This window comes from Frieseomelitta varia, unplaced genomic scaffold, assembly GCF_011392965.1.
Source record: "Frieseomelitta varia isolate USP_RPSP 00005682 unplaced genomic scaffold, Fvar_1.2 scaffold_173, whole genome shotgun sequence".
NCBI classification, from domain to species: Eukaryota; Metazoa; Arthropoda; class Insecta; order Hymenoptera; family Apidae; genus Frieseomelitta; species Frieseomelitta varia.
The window spans coordinates 112,583-133,153 of record NW_025109450.1 but is presented as its reverse complement, the minus strand read 5'-3'; the positions used below and the strand labels follow the sequence as shown (position 1 = coordinate 133,153).

At 33.3% G+C, this 20,571-nt stretch overlaps 2 protein-coding genes across 5 annotated transcripts in view; one reads left to right on the top strand and one right to left on the bottom strand.

Moving 5' to 3' along the window:
* The window catches only part of LOC122538694 (neurexin-3-like), a 167,454-nt gene that overhangs the window by 58,857 nt on the left and 88,026 nt on the right, over positions 1-20,571 (bottom strand). For all 3 annotated transcript variants that reach the window (XM_043672985.1, XM_043672984.1, XM_043672986.1), the window contains exons 8-12: positions 19,052-19,374; positions 17,270-17,561; positions 9,341-9,634; positions 7,168-7,346; positions 5,580-5,751 (exon numbers count right to left, since the gene is read on the bottom strand). In XM_043672985.1, the coding sequence (XP_043528920.1) occupies positions 5,580-5,751; positions 7,168-7,346; positions 9,341-9,634; positions 17,270-17,561; positions 19,052-19,374 (1,260 nt within the window). The remainder of the gene's footprint in view (positions 1-5,579; positions 5,752-7,167; positions 7,347-9,340; positions 9,635-17,269; positions 17,562-19,051; positions 19,375-20,571) is intronic.
* Positions 12,797-15,702, top strand: LOC122538696. Of its 2 annotated transcripts, none has more exons than XM_043672990.1 (2): positions 12,797-13,598; positions 15,406-15,702. In XM_043672990.1, the coding sequence occupies exons 1-2, from the start codon at positions 13,210-13,212 to the stop codon at positions 15,425-15,427; spliced, it is 411 nt and encodes a 136-aa protein (XP_043528925.1). In that variant the 5' UTR covers positions 12,797-13,209; the 3' UTR covers positions 15,428-15,702. The 2 variants fall into 2 exon arrangements, with proteins under 2 accessions (XP_043528925.1, XP_043528926.1); XM_043672991.1 differs by lacking the exon at positions 12,797-13,598 and adding an exon at positions 14,318-15,050.

Below are 20,571 nucleotides of genomic sequence, written 5' to 3'. Positions count from 1 at the left end.
AAGAACTTAATTGCCCCGAAGAGTTTACGACCGAGCAAAAGAAATCGACGTGGAGAAAAGGTTACCGTGAAATTAAGTGAGAAGTGACCGTTTAATGAGCGCGCCAATTATCTCCGGCTCGGCTATTGGGACCACAGTAGAACGATGGAGGTGGACTTTCCTTGATGAGTCCTCCGTTTCATCGTCCACTTTGTTAGACAACGAAGCCAAGTTCTTATATACTCATTAGTTACGAGACTAGAGGAACGTAAGTGTAACGAAGTATATATTACAATATAATACACTAATTCGTTAATAGTAAACATGGCTTTAATGTAACATTTAATTTACAATTTCTTTCGACTAATTTAAATGATCAAATTCTCTTTATTTTAATTCTTAACTGATATTAAGTATTAGAACACCACAAGTTTAATTTTGGATCTTTTAATTTAATTCAATTTTATTACTAATCTCTATCAGGGAAAATGTAAAATATAAAATAAAATTAAATATTCTAAGTTCTAGTACTGCAGCATAAATTATTATAGTTATTCAATAGTATTACTTGAAGGCCAATACTGTGGCTATAAAAGAAACCTGTTTAATATTTTTCTCTTTGTTATTTTTACTATTTGGACTTTAGAATTCTACGAAATTTAAAGAAACTCATGTATCTACGTATTTGTATGTTACGATGAATTATTATTTGGTCTCTGCTGGAATAATAAACATGTATCTCGTTTACAAATAAGTTAAGCAGCTACTTTATTATTTCAAAGCTTTTGTTCTCTTATTGAGGAATTCTAATACGTATGTGAAGACCTCTTAAAAATGTTTAATATTCGTGTGAAAGGATTTATTGGCTACATTAGAATTTTCTAAGCTATTTCAAACATTTTTTTTATCATTAAAATTCGAGTATACTAGCATACAGAAAAGAAGCTTTACAAAGTGTCAACTTGTAATTCAAATATTTCTGTCGGAGGTACAGGTATTAAGTTTAAGATGCACAAATCTATGTTGAAGCATTTTTTGAATTTTCATCGTAAGTCAATAGCGATTGACGCATCGCAAACTTTGTCAGTCTCATCCGAATTTTCAGGTCATTGAGAACTCTCAGGTAATCGGCAAGGACTCTCATTGAGGACTCCCAGGTAAAGGCCCTCTCCCTCTCGCTCTGCCGATTGCAAAAGGTATAGAGTTAACGGATAGAAAAAGGAAAAAGACATTCTCGGTCAACATAAAAGAACAAAGAGTCGATCGCTAGAGAGACTTTTGTAACTGAATGTGAGTGTGCGAGAGTGTATAATTTCGAAAAAACTTGAACATTGTGCCACACAGCTATCACACATACATTAATTATAAATATGTATACCTGTTATTTCACAATATCAAAAATAAAAGAATATACACGCGACTTCGTATGAAAAACGCATATCCAGCAGAAAGAAAATAATATACAACTTAAACTCTTAAAAGAAAAACCTTTAGATCGAATTATGTATGTAATTATAGTTAAAGGTATTACAAATGAAAATTTAACAAAGAAATATAAGAAGAAAGCAAAATGCAAATCCACTAGGTAACAGAATAGCAGGAAACACAAAGTAGTAGAGAAAATTAGAACGATAGTTAAAATGGTTCTGAAAAGAGTGAAAGCAAATTATTGTTACTTGTTCATTTACAATCAGGACTACAGACAATGTAAGAAAGATTCTTCCTTTCACCGAAAACAGTAAATCGTCGCTTATTGCTTTCCAACACATGTGAGAAAGTAAGTTCCAATTATCGTCACTCATTGTTCGTTAATCGTCTGTTATTGCCCTGTAATTCGAGTGAGAAAGTAAGTTTCCATTACTATCCTTCACACTCTAATGTATTGTTCGGCATAAATGAAATAATTATTTTTCAGAGAATAATGTACTATTATCAAATATATAGCAGACTGAAATATTAAGAAAACAGAAATATTTAGGAAGTACGAAATTGTACTTTGGTCAAACTACAGCATGGACTGATGAATTGTCATTACTTATTTCAGCAACGTCAGGAGTGTAGAAAATTTAAGAAGCCTCTCCGTCTCAACGCAAAATTATCGTCTCTCATTGTTCGTAAATCGTCTTTTATTGTTCTTCAACTCGTGTGGGGAAGTAAGTTTCCCTTACAATTCTTCACAATCTAACGTATTGTTATCCATAATTGAAATAATTACTTTTCATTGTATAATGTAATATTTTCAAATATATAGCAGACGGAAATATTGAGAAAACAGAAATATTTAGGAAGTCCGAAATTGTACTTTGGTCAAACTACAGCATGGACTGATGAATTGTCATTACTTATTTCTGCAACGTCAGGAGTGTAGAAAATTTAAGAAGCCTCTCCGTCTCAACGCAAAATTATCGTCTCTCATTGTTCGTTAATCGTCTTTTATTGTTCTTCAACTCGTGTGGGGAAGTAAGTTTCCCTTACAATTCTTCACAATCTAACGTATTGTTATCCATAATTGAAATAATTACTTTTCATTGTATAATGTAATATTTTCAAATATATAGCAGATAGAAATATTAAGAAAACAGAAATATTTAGAAAGTGTGAAATTGTACTTTGGTCAAACTACAGCATGGACTGATGAATTGTCATTACTTATTTCTGCAACGTCAGGAGTGTAGAAAATTTAAGAAGCCTCTTCGTCTCACGGCAAAATTATCGTNGAAATTGTACTTTGGTCAAACTACAGCATGGACTGATGAATTGTCATTACTTATTTCTGCAACGTCAGGAGTGTAGAATATTTAAGAAGCCTCTTCGTCTCAACGCAAAATTATCGTCTCTCATTGTTCGTTAATCGTCTTTTATTGCTCTTCAACTCGTGTGAGAAAGTAAGTTTCCATTACTATTCTTTACAATCTAATGTATTGTTATCCATAATTGAAATAATTATTTTTCATTGTATCATGTACTATTTTCAAATATATAGCAGACAGAAATATTAAGAAAACAGAAATATTCAGAAAGTCTCCAATTGTTCTTTGTTCGATATATAGAATGGACTGACCAATTGTCATTACTTATTTCTGCAACGTCAGGAGTGTAGAATATTTAAGAAGCCTCTTCGTCTCACGGCAAAATTATCGTCTCTCATTGTTCATTAATCGTCTTTTATTGTTCTTCAACTCGTGTGGGGAAGTAAGTTTCCCTTACAATTCTTCACAATCTAACGTATTGTTATCCATAATTGAAATAATTATTTTTCATTGTATAATGTAATATTTTCAAATATATAGCATATAGAAATATTAAGAAAACAGAAATATTTAGAAAGTGTGAAATTGTACTTTGGACAAACTACAGCATGGACTGATGAATTGTCATTAGTTATTTCTGCAACGTCAGGAGTGTAGAATATTTAAGAAGCCTCTTCGTCTCAACGCAAAATTATCGTCTCTCATTGTTCGTTAATCGTCTTTTATTGCTCTTCAACTCGTGTGGGGAAGTAAGTTTCCCTTACAATTCTTCACAATCTAATGTATTGTTATCCATAATTGAAATAATTATTTTTCATTGTATAATGTAGTATTTTCAAATATATAGCAGACAGAAATATTGAGAAAACAGAAATATTTAGGGAGTCCGAAATTGTACTTTGGTCAAACTACAGCATGGACTGATGAATTGTCATTACTTATTTCTGCAACGTCAGGAGTGTAGAAAATTTAAGAAGCCTCTTCGTCTCACGGCAAAATTATCGTCTCTCATTGTTCGTTAATCGTCTTTTATTGCTCTTCAACTCGTGTGAGAAAATAAGTTTCCATTACTATTCTTTACAATCTAATCTATTGTTCGGCATAATTGAAATAATTATTTTTCATAGAATAATCTACTATTTTTGCATATCCAGCAGATAAAAATATTAAGAAAACAGAAATATTTAGGAAGTTTGAAATTGTACTTTGTTCAATCTACAGCGTGGACTGATGAATTGTCGTTACTTATTTTTGCAATGTTAGGAGTGTAGAAAATTTAAGAAGCTTCGTTTCACCGAAAAATCATCAATCATCTCTCATTGTTATCTATCTCGCGAGAAAATAAGTTTCAGCTATTATTTTACCGCAATCTAATTTCTTATTTCTCGCGATTCCTCCAAAAGAGTAGAAATTTTTGGTAACAGTTTTTTTCTTCTAATGCTCATTTAAAGCGTGAGAAAGAAATCTATTCGACGATGAAAAAGAAATGCTTCGTTAGTGTGAAGAAATGGAATAGGTTGTTAGGAAACGTTAGCAAGTTAACGTAAGTTCAGTCCCACGAGTACCTGTTTTATGTTCAGTGACAATGATTTATGTGGCCAGAGTTTAAAAACCCAGGGGTCCAATTAACATGCCCTCGGGTGCTAGGAAAGCAGAAAAGTTCTGCAGGTATATTTCTGAAGGAACTTTCGGGGAACCATGTTAGGCTTGTCCGTTTGAATGGCCGCTGGCTACATTGAAATCGGATAACTAATAAGGAAATAATACAATAGTAAGTGCAATTCGATGAAAAATTATAATTCTCTTCACGACTCACGTATTGTGTTGGTTCAAATTATCTTTGATTCTTTAAACAAGTTTAGTAAATCACCGACAAGTTACTCGAACTATTCTTCAAATTGCTTCAACTATTCTCAATGATCATATCTAATCAATTGCCCACGATAAATAGATTTGGTCTATTGCCGATACGTAAACTCGCCTGGAACTTGTAGGGTCCCTACCAACGTTGCAAGTTTCTCACGGTTCTGGGATCGTGAATGGCACGAGGGAAGCTTATAAAAAGGGCCCAAAGATTCCAGTCCCATTCAGTTGCTTGTTGGCAACCGTATCGTTGGTATATCCTCAGTATTTCTCTTTCGGATCGTGTATGAATATTGCAAGAAAAAAGTAAACGTGTGACGTTAATTTCGTTAATTTCAAGCTTCCAACGTTTTATTCGAACGCGTTAAATTTTAATTGGTGATGCAGCGACGTGCAGCAGTATTTTTAAATTTTAGTACCCATAAAATACTCGACTATAAATGAGAAGATAATGATAAATTCATGTTACAGAAGATAATGAAAAATTTATATTACAGAAAATTCATGAACGTGTGACTTTGCCTGTGTTAAAAAGTTGCTTCGTTTCTTAACAAAAACGAGTGAAAGTTAAAGTTTAATTGGGTGATGGGGTACTTATTATATGAGCGATGTGTAGTATATAGTATTTTTGAATTTAAGCTAAAATATGCAAGCCAAGGTAGGTAATTTACAGAAAATGTATGAATTTATTAAATGACTTTACTTGGGTTCAGATTTGCTTTATTTATTAATAAAAGAGACAGGACGCGTTATTTTGAAAGTATGGAGTGATTATTACTAGTTAATAATTAACCAAGCATGATTTGTCGCTTTATGTGTATGCTAAAATTTTTAAAACGCTAAAAATCTTTTGTCTGTTAAAATAGAAGTGAGAATTCACTTGCGAAATTGTGACGATACAACGTACATCGACCCCTCACTCGATTCTGATTATTATTTTGACAAAGAGTGATAACGAAACCGAAAGAAAGTGTGATTATTACTTACCAGATGGATGATTGGACTGTAGATTGTAATCGTCGACTTGTAACGTGCTGTTTGGCCCTGTTCTGGTGAATCTTACCACGTGATACTGGTTATCGTTCACTTTTACACCAACTTCACCGATTGGATGATCGTTCGTGCCCATATTGTAAACGGCGAACACATTTCCTTCCACCTGGAATTAAACAATAATTTACAAATATTTCAAGTGTGTTTAAAACATTGTGTTAAGTTCTTATTTCAAAAAAATGGTCAATTTAATTTTAATCTCTTATTTTAAGCTCTTATTTCTAAATATATTGTTTTAAGCTCTTATTTTTTTTTTTTGTAAAAAGATGTCGGAAGTGAATAAACATTTGTGATAGTACATTAATTTCGAGAGTCGTGGGGATAAATTTTCAAAAATTCTATTTTCGTACTTATTTCTTTCTTTTCCTTCTTCTTCTTCTAGTTTTTCTATTTAATTCTACTTTTTCAGAAATTCGTGAGTAAATCAGTGGATATCTATCATGATTTTACGAATTTCCATCTGACATCATTCAACATTCTATGTGACACGATTTTGAGTTTTAGTTATGATAAAAATTCTTTAATGGTATCAATAAATTTGTCAAAGTTGTTAACTATATTTTTTAAATTACATGTTTGAGAAGTGATGATTGTTACAAAGATTAGCTGCGTTTTATGTCAGAATTTTTATCGGCAATATATTCAAAGATTATTGTAGTCTACTTTTTGTCATAAATTGTCAATTACACTGATGATTTCAATAAACATTGAAATATTAAAGTATTTTAAGTTATTCTTATATTCTAAGTTATCTTTTTTGCTTTTTATGGTATTTTATAAGTTTTACTTCTATTAGTATTTCACTAGCTTTACTTCTACTAGTATTTTACAAACTTTTACTTCACAAAATTTTTACTTTTTTTTTCTTCCGATTTAATTATTTCAGATACAAAATTTAATCCTGGCGTAAATGTTATTCATTATTTTTGCGAAAATCATGTATAATATTACTCAACTGTGTAATAAATTGATTAAATATTCAATTTTTATATTCATTTAGATTGGAATTGTCATAATTCAAATTGTCATCTTTTAAACACATTTAAACTACACTGTTTCCATGTACTGAGCGTGTTTTATAAAATAATTAAAAATATTTCCTTTCACATATTTAAACTATAATTTACTAATCATTGTCACTTAAAATTCAAGTCATATTACATTTAAATGATCATTTTACATTTTTTCTGTTATTAATAATTGTCATAAAATATTGTCGCATGTAAATTTCTTCACAACATTCAAATTTTAACTATATTCAAATGTTAAAATATCATACTGTTAAAAATATAAATATATAAAAGAATTTGGAATTTTATACGTAGAGTCACACCATGTACTTTAACATCTATAACAAATAACATGTGATCGATATGATCTACATGTAAAATTATAAATTTTCTTCTCCTATAACATACACGCAACAATTCAAATTATTCTGACATTAGTAGCCAATTAATATTTACAATATAAATATAACAAATTAATTAGCTTACGAAGTACAATTCGAATTATTACTAACAATTTCAATTTCAAGATAGTCGTTGCTCGAGGCAGATTCTATTCTGAGAAGGACGGCGTCATTCACGCTTGTTACGAAGCCCAAGGCCACTGTATCCCTCTTCATTTCCGGTCTCTGATTTGGCGGGAACGTGTACGTGATAATACCTCTTCCTGCTCCGAACTCGTAAGCTGCGGCTTCTATAACAAAACAATTGCACGCGATAAGTCAACGCGGTGTAAGATTAATAGAAGGTTAATTAAATTAAATTAGAGCATGAAACCTGTATTAAATATGAAGTATCTCAAGCAAACTGTTCGTTGAAAAATTTTTAACAGGTGAAACAAGTTTCTGCTAAAATTCTGTTTCTTTAGTTGCACCCATAGAAATAGAGATTTGCACAAAAACCTGCAATAATCTCGATATCGATATCGAATTAATTTATTGAAAAATTACAGCGTGACAGGGCTAAACTGAATCGAATGAAATATATTGAAAAATAAATTAAACAAATTGAATGATTTTAGCAAATTGGTTTGGAATAAAAATAATTGAATAAATTAGATACCAAAAAAATTGAGAAATATATTTTTTAGTATTCATTCATTCATTTTGTGATTAATGTTATTAAGTAGCTGCAGTAATTTTCTTTTAATGATATTGAGCAACATGTAGTAGAAAGATAAATGGCTTTGAAAGAATAATATCTCTGTTTAAAAACCATGACGTAGTTTATTTCCATCCAAAAGGTCGTTCATTTATTCAGCTAATTGCAGCGATTTTTTCCATTCTAGTCAAATAATATAAGTGAGGCTAAATGCGTTACTATTATTTTAATCGCTGTTGATTTCGACCTGGTGTGCAACGATGCAGATACAGTGAAAAAATTGAGTTACCATAGATCTTGCAGCCACCGTGATTACATTCGCGTTTTTCTTATTTGCATATGAATTTAAAAGCCATAGCAATTTGCACGTTCACCGCGCGCGCAAAAAACGTTCGATATGCAATAAAAATTGGTTGTATTTGCTGAATTTAAGCATTTTTAATGGGCGATAAATATTTTAGACATTTCTTTCTTAATAAATAATTAAAAATTCAAACTACTAAAAACGGGACAATTTTTCTTAACTTCATGGAATTTAATAGAAAATGAATTAGGTATATCAATTTGTATTTGATAACCTGGATTTTTAGATTAATAAATTAAATTTCCTAAATAATGAGAAAATGACAAAATAAATTTATTTAATTTAAGTATTATTAGCTAGAAAATTCGTTAATAACAAATTGAGACTTTTACGACTGTCCTTCGTTCAAAATCCGATTTAAGACTTCGAAAAATTTTCTTTAAGTTTATTTCAAAAAACGATACTCTTAATATACAAAAAGATACAAACTGTCAAGAAAAAAGTACGTTTAGAATTGTATTGAATTTTACAATACTATTTGGTACCAGGCACAGAGAAATATCCAAAGTATTCAAAGATTGCTTCGACAAATAAATAACAGGATTACCAAGATTTTTAAAACATGTTATCTGTTAGAATATTCGGGTCACGAAGCATATGTTTTTACAGTAATAACGTTAGTACCATTAAACGCGTGTGCTTTAGATTCAGGTAATTAGATACGGAGTACCTCATAAAACGAGAACTTTATTTCGTTTCGTCACGCAGCCTTGAATTACAAGCATTTCATAGAAGAATTTTCAATATAAAATAATAGAAAATAGAAAAGGAAAGCTTTCTCTGATTAATTAAATTGCTAGGACAGTGCATGATTGGATATTTTTAAAGCGGACATGTCATTTTATCTAGATTAGTATAAATTTAATTAATAAGATGTCTCAATTACAGACGCAGATACAAATTGCTTTGCAAAATATATTCTGCACAAGTTCAATATTATATTCATCATTTTGAAAACATTTTCAATTAAAACGAGAAAAATCTGAAAAGACGGGAATTAAAAAAAAAGCTTCAAAAGTGAAAATTGTAAAATTAAGAACTTCGTAATTAATTCTTCACGCTGCAATTTTCTTTTCTCGTCCTTTTGTATCATTGATTCTTTTCCATCGACGAACTAAATTAAAACTCGTCTTCCTGAGAAATAACAAGTGACTATCAACTCTCCATCGCGTTTACGTCAGGCCTATTCCCCTTTCTACCTTCGTATGGGACTCTTTTTTTACCTTCGTTACACGTCGGCCCAGTGAAACTGGTCATGTCGCAGTCGCACGTGTAACTATTCCATTGTTGCACGCACGTGCCGTGATTCGAGCAAAGATCGTGCGTGCACTTTTTGCCAGGATGCAGATTGGCGTACATGTCGCAGCCGGATTCCACCAGAGAGCTGGGAACCACCGCGTCGGAAATCAGGTTAGTGCTCTCGCCACTGAGGTCCAACGACGCGAGACACCCCTCGAAACCGTGTCTGCTCAGTATTTGCTTTGGTAGCTGACCGTATTGCGATTTCTCCACACCGCCTGAAATTACGCAAACCTCGCGTTAGTCAGATGGAATGTTACGGGCTTAATTGGACGGTTAAATAAATCGATCGGTTGCTCGATAGTTTCTAGTACACAGTTCAAAAGTATTCAGAAACTCGTTCCTCTTTAAATAAAACGTATAGGTACAGGTGATTTGCTGTAGTATTCGTATCGTATAGAAGATTTTTATGCGTAATAATTGCATGTTACATTCAATATGTTATAACTTTGTAATTAGAGGCAATCTACTTGGTCTCATTTTAACACTAGAACTACCGACTACCAAAGCATAATATTTGTGGCAAAGAAATTAAAGGTGCAAGATACAAGTAGACATTAATAATACGATACTTCTGTTAATATATTTTATTAAAAATCACTCAGGTATCTAAAAATACGCTGTTATAATAAATGGATAAAATTTCCACAGAAAATTATAAATTGGTCATTTTTATCACTCTGGTAGTTCTAGTGTAAAACAGTAAAGCCTCTATCTCTTGACTACATTTTTACAAATGTTACTGAAGAAATGAAACGCTTACTCGTTCCACGAAATAAAAATTATTATTAGACTGCGGATGTTTATGCAAATGCATATTTTTTATAGAAGAAAAATAAAAACGCGAGTAGAAATTCATTGCGTCGTTTAAACATGCTAGAAATCTATTTTTTATTGTACATACTTTGCATAATGCATACGTTTTGCATATTAATGTTCAAAAGTTTTTTATACAACAACGTTTCCAAAATTTTACACACAATAATTCACACCGTTTGAAAAACGGGAAAAACTTAAAACAGCCTACATGTTGCTAACATATTTTGTGTATTTTACGCGCGCAAACATCCGCAATCTAATAAGTATAACAAACACCTTATTTTGGATATTTTATATGCTTTCGCGTAATTTCCGTGCAAATTTGTAACTTTAAATTTTTTATAAACGTATAAACGTCTGCATTGTAATAATACATAACAAGGGCGCGTTTAAAATTGCAATAACTTTGAAATCCCGTCTTTCTTAAATTTTTAATCGTTGTTATTTCCATGAGATGTTCAAATGTACAAAATATTAGAGAAAATAAATTTATATTTATCTCGCTAATTGTTAAGTTACTGAACTCAAAAATATCAAGTGTATGAATCATAAACTAGTTAGACATAGAATTATCAAATGCTTCGATTTAATAAAGACTTTTTATCTTTCAAATAAATCTAGCTACTGGAAAAAAAAAAGAAACGTGATCCGAGCCTGCAAAATTTTTTATCCAATCTCACATTACTTTTTCAACAGTAGCAGAAGTGTATAAAAAAACAAAAAAAGGATTAAAATGCAACTCGGTAACTCGCATTTGCTATTTTTGATCTTTGCTTTTATCATTGATCTCGTACGAATTTAGATTTAGATAAATAAACCTGGTCGAGCTTAAACAGTTATGCAAATAAAATTACATGCTGAAACTAGCACTATGAAAATATATTCTAAAACCACGGAATATTTCGTGTATTCCCTGTCAACTTTTTCTTTTTAGTCTTCGCTCAACGTCAAACATTGAAGAACAATAAGACACTGTCGAAAAATAATAAGAGACTGAAGATCACATACAGTATAGTAAAAATCTTTCTGAAATTATAATCAATCCACTAACTACGACTTGATACGTCAAATAGTGAAGAACAGTAAGAAATTATAATACTATAAGATTGTTTTGTGCAGTAGAATTTACAACAAATCTTTCAAGAAATTTGAAAATTGAATTTCAATGTTCAACGAATGTATTTTTGATTATTTTTGTCGTTCGATTCTCGGTGACGTCAAAATCTGAGTCGATCGACGATAGATTGGAGAAATGCCCGTATCCCTGGGAAGATGTTCCTCGTGCGTTCGAATCGTCGGAAATCAGAAATCGATTGGCCAAACGTTATATACGTCGGAAGATCACAAGTATCGAGTGAACGGTATAGGAAGTCAACATCAATAACGTAGAATCGTCGAAGAATGGAAATTCTGGCAGCAATAGTTGCAGAAAATTAATCGTGTCGGAAAAATGATCGATCGTTTGATTCGGGGAAGGAAGCGTTCAACCGTTTTACAATTTCGTAGATTTCACGTGTCTCAGAGGTACGAGGAGAGATCATCGAGGCAAATGCAGCGAGCCGTTTCTCAATATAAAGTCCACCATTTTGAATGTTGGACATTTTATTTTCGACAAATAATTCTCTGAACGTTCTGCCCGCTCTTCAAATTTTCCTATGTACGAGTATTTTTACGAATATCTAATTGGATGATTAGTGTGTAATGTTTCTATATAAATATTACACGATTTATATAAATTTATGTTTTTATAATATTATAAAATTTATTTCGTCAGTCAAATATTCAGAAAATATTCTTTGCACCGACATTTGGACATTTCATTGTTACAAAGTCTTATTTAAATTTTATAAAATTTTATTGCTACACATTTTGTAAATATTACTTCCATTTAAATTATATTTCCATTCACTTTGATTGTTTGAGAATTTTTAAAGCTATATAAAGTATGTAATAAATGGAATTACGATTGCAAATTTGATTTTGATTTCACTTCTTCCTATCTAGCACGACAGAAAATTAATTAATTTATTAATTACCATAAGAAGTATAATAATTCAAATATTATGCATTTATAAATTTCCTATAATAAATACACAAAAATCCGTAGTCCAGTAATAACATTCAGACAAATAAGATGTGATAAAACGAACTATTGAACAAACTGATTTCACTTATCAGAATACCAAATTCTGATACGTATAATTGAAGTAACTCGGCTTGAATTCAAATAATCAGGTATTAAAAGTAAAATAAAATCTTATTTATACAATTAAATTATATAATTAAATTACTATATTTAATTATAACTAATAAGAGTGGCCTTTTCATAGAACGTATGTCGATTTTTTTGTCAACGATCGTATCTGACGTTTTCGGGAAAGACCGCTGGTACAGGAAACCTCTCAGTGAAACAGCGATTACCAAGAATACCATAAAATTTTATTTCCGAATATCGAGATTATAAAACTCCCACGAGTCACTTATCACCCGGAACTCGTTATCATTCGTTTCATCAAGTGATTCAATTGGCCAGTATCGTTAATAAAAAGCGAGGCCACGGAAAAGATGTCAGACCGACAAGGTGACTGAAACTGCTTATCAATCTAATCTCGTCTGTGACGGAATACTGTGGTTATGCGCCCGACGCGTTGCTGGAACCAGGTTCGATTTACGAGTCAAATCGTTTTGAATTTTAATGGTGGCCAGTCGCAGAACACTCGTTTTCATTACATCACGTTGTTCAACCAAGTTTTCATCGATTTCGCGCCGAAATAATCAGCTTCGTGATCATATTTTCGTGACGTTGTTGCAATAAGAGTGGAATTTCTAATAAAAGAAGAAAGTGAAATTTCGCGATTTATGATAAAATCGTCCAGTGTACCGGACGTTCTAGGGTATTGAGAAAATTGTAGAAAGTACAGGCCTGAGAAAAATTAAATTACACCGACTCGATAAGTGTCTGACAAAAGTAACAATGAGGAGTTGGTCGATGCCGGTTTTGATCAGCGTTTGCTTCGTCGTTTTTTCGACTCAATTGCCAGTAACGTTGTCAAGAATGACATTGAACGATGTACCCGATAAGTGGAGAGTCGTGTCACCTGGCCAACCGCCGCAAATCGAGTTCCGTTTGTTCAAGAGTCACACACCTGAGGGCAAGAATTGGACGAGCAGCGTGGAATATATAATCTCGTCTAATAACAACGCGTTAAAGAGAGTCGACAACGAAATGGAAGAAAACGATAAAACGGGAAAGGAAAGCAATAAGAAAATAGAACTCGGCTTCAGGACCATTATTCGCCCGTATAAGTTAAAATGTCCCTTGGGTCAGAAAAGGGATCACTTTGGAAAGTGCAGAGATGTCTTGTGAGTATCCTAATATTTTCTTTTTCCAATACTTTGAAATTTCATCAACAGCGAATGACCATTAGTAGACTGTGATTTTGATTGTACAATGATACAAAGAAATGCAAAAATATTCAAAACAGACAAAGGTCAAATGTCAATAAGTAAAACGAGTTTCTGTTTAAATTTCATGTTTTCAGTTCGGTTCGCAAAAAATATATAAATGTTTGCAGTGTATCGTAGTTATGTGTATTGATAGATGCAGAAAAAGAGTTTTAAGATATCCACAGAGATGAAGAAAATATTTAAACAGTCAGTGTTATATATTATATTAATAAACTTATTCGATGGAATATTCAATGAAACTGTCTCTAATTTTCAACGTTTTTTTTTTTTTTTTTTTTATAAACTAAGACTTTTATAGACTAAGACGACTATAGTTTAAGATGACTAGATCGCGGATTTTTATGCAAATTCACAGTTTTACAAACATACCTGTGGAAATGGGGCTTAAGAAAGAAAAATTTTTTTAAATATGATAAGTTAATTTCATTAAATATTCTACTTTGAATTCATAGATGTCCAAAGTTTAAAGATAATTATTGTTACTATATGTCATAGACTAATGTTTGTTTCTTAGATATATTTTTTTGCACGTCGTCGTTATCATTCGTTTATTACGACGTTCTCTTAGTCAACATATTAGTCAAATCTTATTTGTGATGGAATATATTATTTAAACGCCAAGGCGTAATATACTACTTAAACGCCAAGGCGTAATATACTATTTAAACGCCAATGCTGACCAACTTGCCACGCATTCAATTGTAAACAGTTCGTTTTCATTATTTCACGTCTGTCAGCCAGACTAATATTTTACAAGTTCAGATTTTCTCCAGCGTATAATTACCGATCGTCTTCTTAACATTATTGTGGAATTTTTAATAATAAAAGAAAATAATAAAAAAGTGGAATTTAACGATTCGTAATAAAAGTTGACTAATTGACAACAGTATTAGGGATACGTGCAGCATATTGGAGTTCCAGGGAATTGACAAAAATTAAAGAAAGAAAATTAGGTTAAAAATAATCTGGAGTGACTTCTGAAAAAATTAAATTAGTCTAACTCAAAAGTGTCTTTGAAAAAGTAACAATGAGGAATTGGTCGATGCCATTTTTGATTAGTATTTGCATTGTCGTTTTTGTTGTATCGGATGATGTATCCGATATGTGGAGAAACGTGTTACTTGGCCAATTGCCGCTAACCGAGTTGTTTAAGAATCACACACAGGACAAGAATTGTACGAGCATCATAAAACATATACTCTCACTTAATGATAATAAAACAAGTGACATGATTCGATACATATTCCCTATATCAAAAAGTATTATCTCGCCAAGTTTCACAGTGTTCAAAAAACCTTGTCCTCCAAATCAGAAAAGAAATCGTTTGGGAGACTGCAAAGAAGTCTTGTGAGTTTTCTGTTAATTTTTTATACGTGAGACAAATTTTAAGTTCATTTTCTTTGGTCACGTTCACAAAAAGTATAAAAATATACGAACGTTCGCAGTCTATTCATCTATTCGACTATCGTGACTATATTGGTGATGTTCGATTGATATGAAATCGATTGATATAAAAAATTTTCTACGTACTTAATAGTTAAAACTATTATAGACTATTTTTGTATTACGTGCACAATCACTGTGTACAATTTCATATTTTTAAATTTTCTATGCAGTCATAAACATCCACAGTCTACTAATTATTATTCACGCTAGATGTGCTTAATCTTATTATACCAACTTTTTCTCTTTCTAATTTCAGGAAATATCCATACGTAAATTAAGATTTAACTATTGGAATGAGATCTCGTGAAAATTACTGAAACGTTTATTAAGCTTTCTTCCTCTCTTTTTATTATCATAAATCGGTTTAAAAAGAAATCGATTTCAAAATTAAGGCAAGCAAATTTCCTGAAAAACAGCGATATATATTTGAAACACAAAGTTCAATTTCTATACAAATGTTTCTATACAGAGGAGACAGAAAAGCTCGAGAAATAATGCTTTTTATAAAAACTGATGAATTGTCAATGAAATAAAACAATTATATAAAAATCAACACTTTATTTTCCCTTCGTCGTATATTCTGCTTTCAATAACTCAGAAATATTCTCAATTTTTGTAGTTTCCCTCGAAGTGATACGATTGTCTAGAATTTTTATTAATAAAATACCAAAAAAAAAAGAAAAACTGTTGGAACTGTATTGTTATAGCAAAGCTGACGTGTTTACTTGAAAAAGAAGAAAATAGAACGATTCAGAAGCTAAAAACTTCGGTAAAAAAAAAACCTTTATTTGCGAAAGTTAACAATTTCATTCGATCTCTGACCTAGATTGATATCTCCGCCGGACTGAAGGATCGTGGCAGTTGCGCTGACGTAATGAGACGAGATAAGACGAGATTTTTCAAAATACCGGCAGTACGAGAATCGGCCACGATATCAGCATTATTTATTCGCCGATATGTTTGATCGATGTTTTCATTCTTGCGTTATTACCCGGTGCTCATCGATTTTCAACTTTCGGTCTTTATCTCGTGGAACGATATAATATCGAGCGATCCAATCTCCCTCTCCCTCTCTCTCTCTCTCCGCTTGTGTCAGACCGATTTATCGTTCGCGGGATTTTCGAAATTCACCGTGATTCATAAAGTAATATTTCGCCTTTCGAACTATCGCGTTACGCTTTTACCCTCGTCGAAGGTCAACGATATATCACGGAGCAACGTTTTCTTACTTCTCCCGGCTCGGATAAATGGTCCCCGTGTTTTATACCGAAACCATGCGCAACGCCCCGGCTATAAATTAAATCCATCCGTGTTTCATAACGTAATATCACGTTGGTTTCACTTCTCGAATCTCGCTGTGCACGCACAAAATGTCGAGATAAACGTCCCTCAGAGGCGTAATTTACAGTGATTCGCGAAAATATTCCAACCTATTTGCAATTGCTTACGAAAGTGTTCGAGCAGTTACGGGGACATTTTGTGAACCCGTGTGATATGAAACATTTTGAAATTTCGCTGGCACTGTAATGACACCCAACTACTATGATTATATTTGTAATAATAATAATAATAATGTAATTATCGTAAGGTGTGTGTGTGTGTGTATTTCTAGATTTGTTTCAAATTTGACCAATATAATCATTGTAATAGGGTGTGTATGTGTGTGTATATATATATTTCTAAATTTGTTTCAAATTTGACCAATATAATTATCGTAGTTGTGTGTACATATATATATATATAAATTACAAGGTAAATTTGATACAAGTAGAGTTGCCCGTAAAAGTATCCGAAACCTCAGTGTATGAACTTTTCACGAATGTACGCGTGATTTTGAAATTTCGCGATGAAATCCAACCATCGTGATTATGTTGATCAAGTTTGAAATAAATATAAAAACATATAGTTGCCGGCGAAAGTATTCGAACTCGTGCAGAGACTTCTTTCGAATATTTCGAGGCAGTCAGTAAACTATGAAACCGTAAAAAGTACAAACGTAGAGGAACATCGGGTTTGTAAGTAAAATGTTAAAAATCGCGATGAACGATGCATGTTAAGATGTTACCAACCGATCGATTGTATTTTTGATCCCGAAAGTTGGATGGAAGTGTTTTACTCACCGATGTATAAAATCCCATCGAGATCGAGATTCTCGTTGCTTCCCTGGCTATTGACAGCTGTCACGTGATCATCGACAGCGAGCGTGTGCCGTTTAGGTGCTGGCCTTCCGATGCTGACTGCGTGCCATTTTCCATCGTTCAGCCTAGACCTCGATGTGTCCCTGACCCTGACCGGGCCGTCGCCCAGATCGAACACGTAATGAATGTGTCCGTTTACCAACTCCACCGCGATGAAGTCGCGTTCGCGACCGGCGTTGTACAGGATCAGGCCGTTCGCTTCGCGCGTTTTGAACTGCAAGATAAAGGAACGACGAGTTAGACGTGACTTGCACGAAGATGTACGTAGATTTTCTACTCGACTGAGTCTGTATTGAATCAAAAATTAGTATATAACAGTTAACAACCATTTCGTATCTCCACTGTAAATTCACTGACGAGTCAATCCATCTTTTTCGATTAACAAGTTTCAGTGTACTTCGTCGTTCAACGTTACATTTTCCGTTCTGATAAATATTTGAAATTTGACAGATATACGCGAGACATTTCCTGACTCCACATAACAGTAACACATTACGGCAAATTTTAAATTCAACTCGGACGAATTGGCACGTTTACTTTGGTTAACAGGGTTCATTTACAACCATTCCGCGTCTCGTCGTCCAACAGTGACCTTCGATCACAAAAAACCGATCGCACCCTTTTCAGAAGCGTCGAAGACAGTTCAAACTATGATTAGAGATGAACAAGCGAGCCGGAAGTTCTACAGAAGGGGCAGTGGAAAAAGCAGAAACCCGTCAATTACCGGGCCGGCGTAATTACGAAGGTGACGGCCAGAGAACCTTGTCTGTCACTTGGCACGGAAGAAACGGGACATGATTGGGTTTTTATGTGCGCCACCGTGACACGTGCCACGATTAATCCAGAGTTTGTGCATCGAGTCGCGAGCACCGAGTTCCGAGGGCCGATGGTAGGGGGATCTAATTGGGCTAACCTTTTGTGGGGAGCGCGTCACCGTTGACATTTCATTTCCTCTGCGACCTCCGCGCGGGACGTGAATTTTCCAACACGGACCGAACTACCTTTGCGAAATATTTAAACCGTCCTTCATAGGATGACGCTTCCTCGTCATGATTCGAGATTCACGTGAGCAGAACGGGGTTATTTCAGTCACTCGAGCTTCGACATTTTTCGAACTTTCTCGCTCATCCCTTTACTTTATTTTCAGTTTCCCCTCGAAACGATGATTCTTTTACGAGCTTTTCTAGAAAATGTTTTCCCTCGGTCAAAAATTCCGAGAACTCGAGACAATGTTCTGAAATTGAGTCACGAACTTTGTCAAGGTTCGTATGAAACAACGAGGAAATAAATATGCATTTCGGAAAAATTATTCCAATAACTCTATAGTAGGATGATATGCACATGCTGTTGAATCGCAACTGGTAAAATAACAATTTATCTTTTACGTCAAACAATTTTTGTTCGGAAGTTTGTCTGTTCTAATCTATCGCTAGAAAAAGAAAGACTCGAAGCTTCTTTCTATTCGATTTAATATAAACAAAATTCCGTTTCAAAAAAAAAAAAAAAAAAAAATGAATGTTCACTAGGCGAAGTGACACAAATAGAAAATTCGATTATCAAAATCTCAAATCTCTGTACACTTTTGTAAAAGTACATCGTTTCTCAAGCACTTTCCCCTCCCCAGAAAAAGGGGGAAAGCAAGAGAGGAGAAAAACAAAAAAATCACAAAAAAAAGACGTGAGAATCTGTTGACAAAAATGTTACCTGGAAATAGATATTCGTTTCCACGTACGCTTTCAACACCGGTAGTCCGACGAACGTGTGCTTTGAGGTAAAAGTCACCGGATAATGGACTGGATGGTTCCTTTTGCCGAATTTCCCTGTAACCCTGATGATCGGTGTTACACCTTGATGGGAGGCTTGATGATTGCCGGAACTCCGCGCTATTTCCAGGTATGGATAGCCATTGAACCAGATTTGTTGGAGCTGACCGACGAAATGCGGGATTTCCTCGCCGGCGTGCAAGTAACCACCGACGTGAAGCGTTCGGAATTCCAAAATGCTTTGCTTGCCAAGCTGCGTTTCCGCTGTCAAAGAGAACAAAGGATTTTTCCTTTTCAGAATTCATTGAAACTTATGGGACATTCATAGATATCTTTTATTAATTGTAACTAACGCGTTCGTAAATATCTTTCATTAAAGTAGTTTACTGTTACAATAAACACTAATCAATTTATATATTACATTTTCTATTTACTTCTGTAATATAAATCACAACCATAAAGATGAGATCAATCAATTGTGCGCTCGATTTTAGGATTAAATATATCTATTTCTATCACACTCTTGGTCAATTATATAATACAACTGTTTTACAAAACATCTTCGAATTCGTCACTTCGTTTTCGTCGTTTTCAATTAGTTCGTATGAATATTTCGTTCTTTAATCAACAAGCGAAATGACGATAAAACTCGAGCAGCTATCAACGATTTTCAATCGTTTCATAAATTTCTGTACATTCGACGTTCCCTTTGTAGGAGGTGCAATTTGTCACTTTGACTTTTCCTCGAGGAAAAAACTGTCAAAGTCCTTAAACACCGGCTACGTTAAATAAGAAGAGGGACTCGAGATTAAGAGAAAGTCATTAATAAGAATCTAGCCTTGCAACCGGTGAAGAGTGTACTCGCGAAAGTCGAACGAAACTTAGGCTGAAAGTTACACGGGAACTATTTTAATTATTAGCCGGGGCCTGGGATTGTCTCTTATCCAGGGACAATGAAAACTCGATATCAGCGCATTGTTCTTTGCGACCATCTTACCGGACCGACTCGAGGCCATTAAGGTTAATTGTCTTCCGGCACAATGCACTGAACTTTGTAAATTAGTAGTGCGATGTAAGTATCGACAGCCGTTGCTAATAAATCTGGCAAAGTTGCCTTCAAACGTTGCTCGTGCCAACGGAGATTGCTCGATTTACAAAATTTCACGCAGTCATTCGTATCAGAATTAGTTGAAAATGACAGTTCGAAATAAAAAAAAAAACTTACTTTAACTATTTTATTGAGTCTGTTCTAAGAGAAATTTGTATCAATCGAAATATATATCTGATCGATGATTACAGCTAAAAATAATTTCACTTTTCACAATCAAAAATATATATGACTTTGTCATTGGATAAGAAAATGATGCACAATTCGATATAACGAATCATTTTAACTAGTTCATTATTCAAATCTAAATATTTTAAAATGATTTATTTTAAGTCACCTCCTCCCCTGTGCGT

Excerpts from the sequence above, each read along its gene's own strand:
- LOC122538696 (XM_043672990.1), top strand. The coding sequence starts at position 13,210 with ATGAGGAGTTGGTCGATGCCGGTTTTGATCAGCGTTTGCTTCGTCGTT. Across the intron at positions 13,599-15,405 it reads GGAAAGTGCAGAGATGTCTT|GAAATATCCATACGTAAATT; the intron begins GTGAGTATCCTA and ends TTCTAATTTCAG.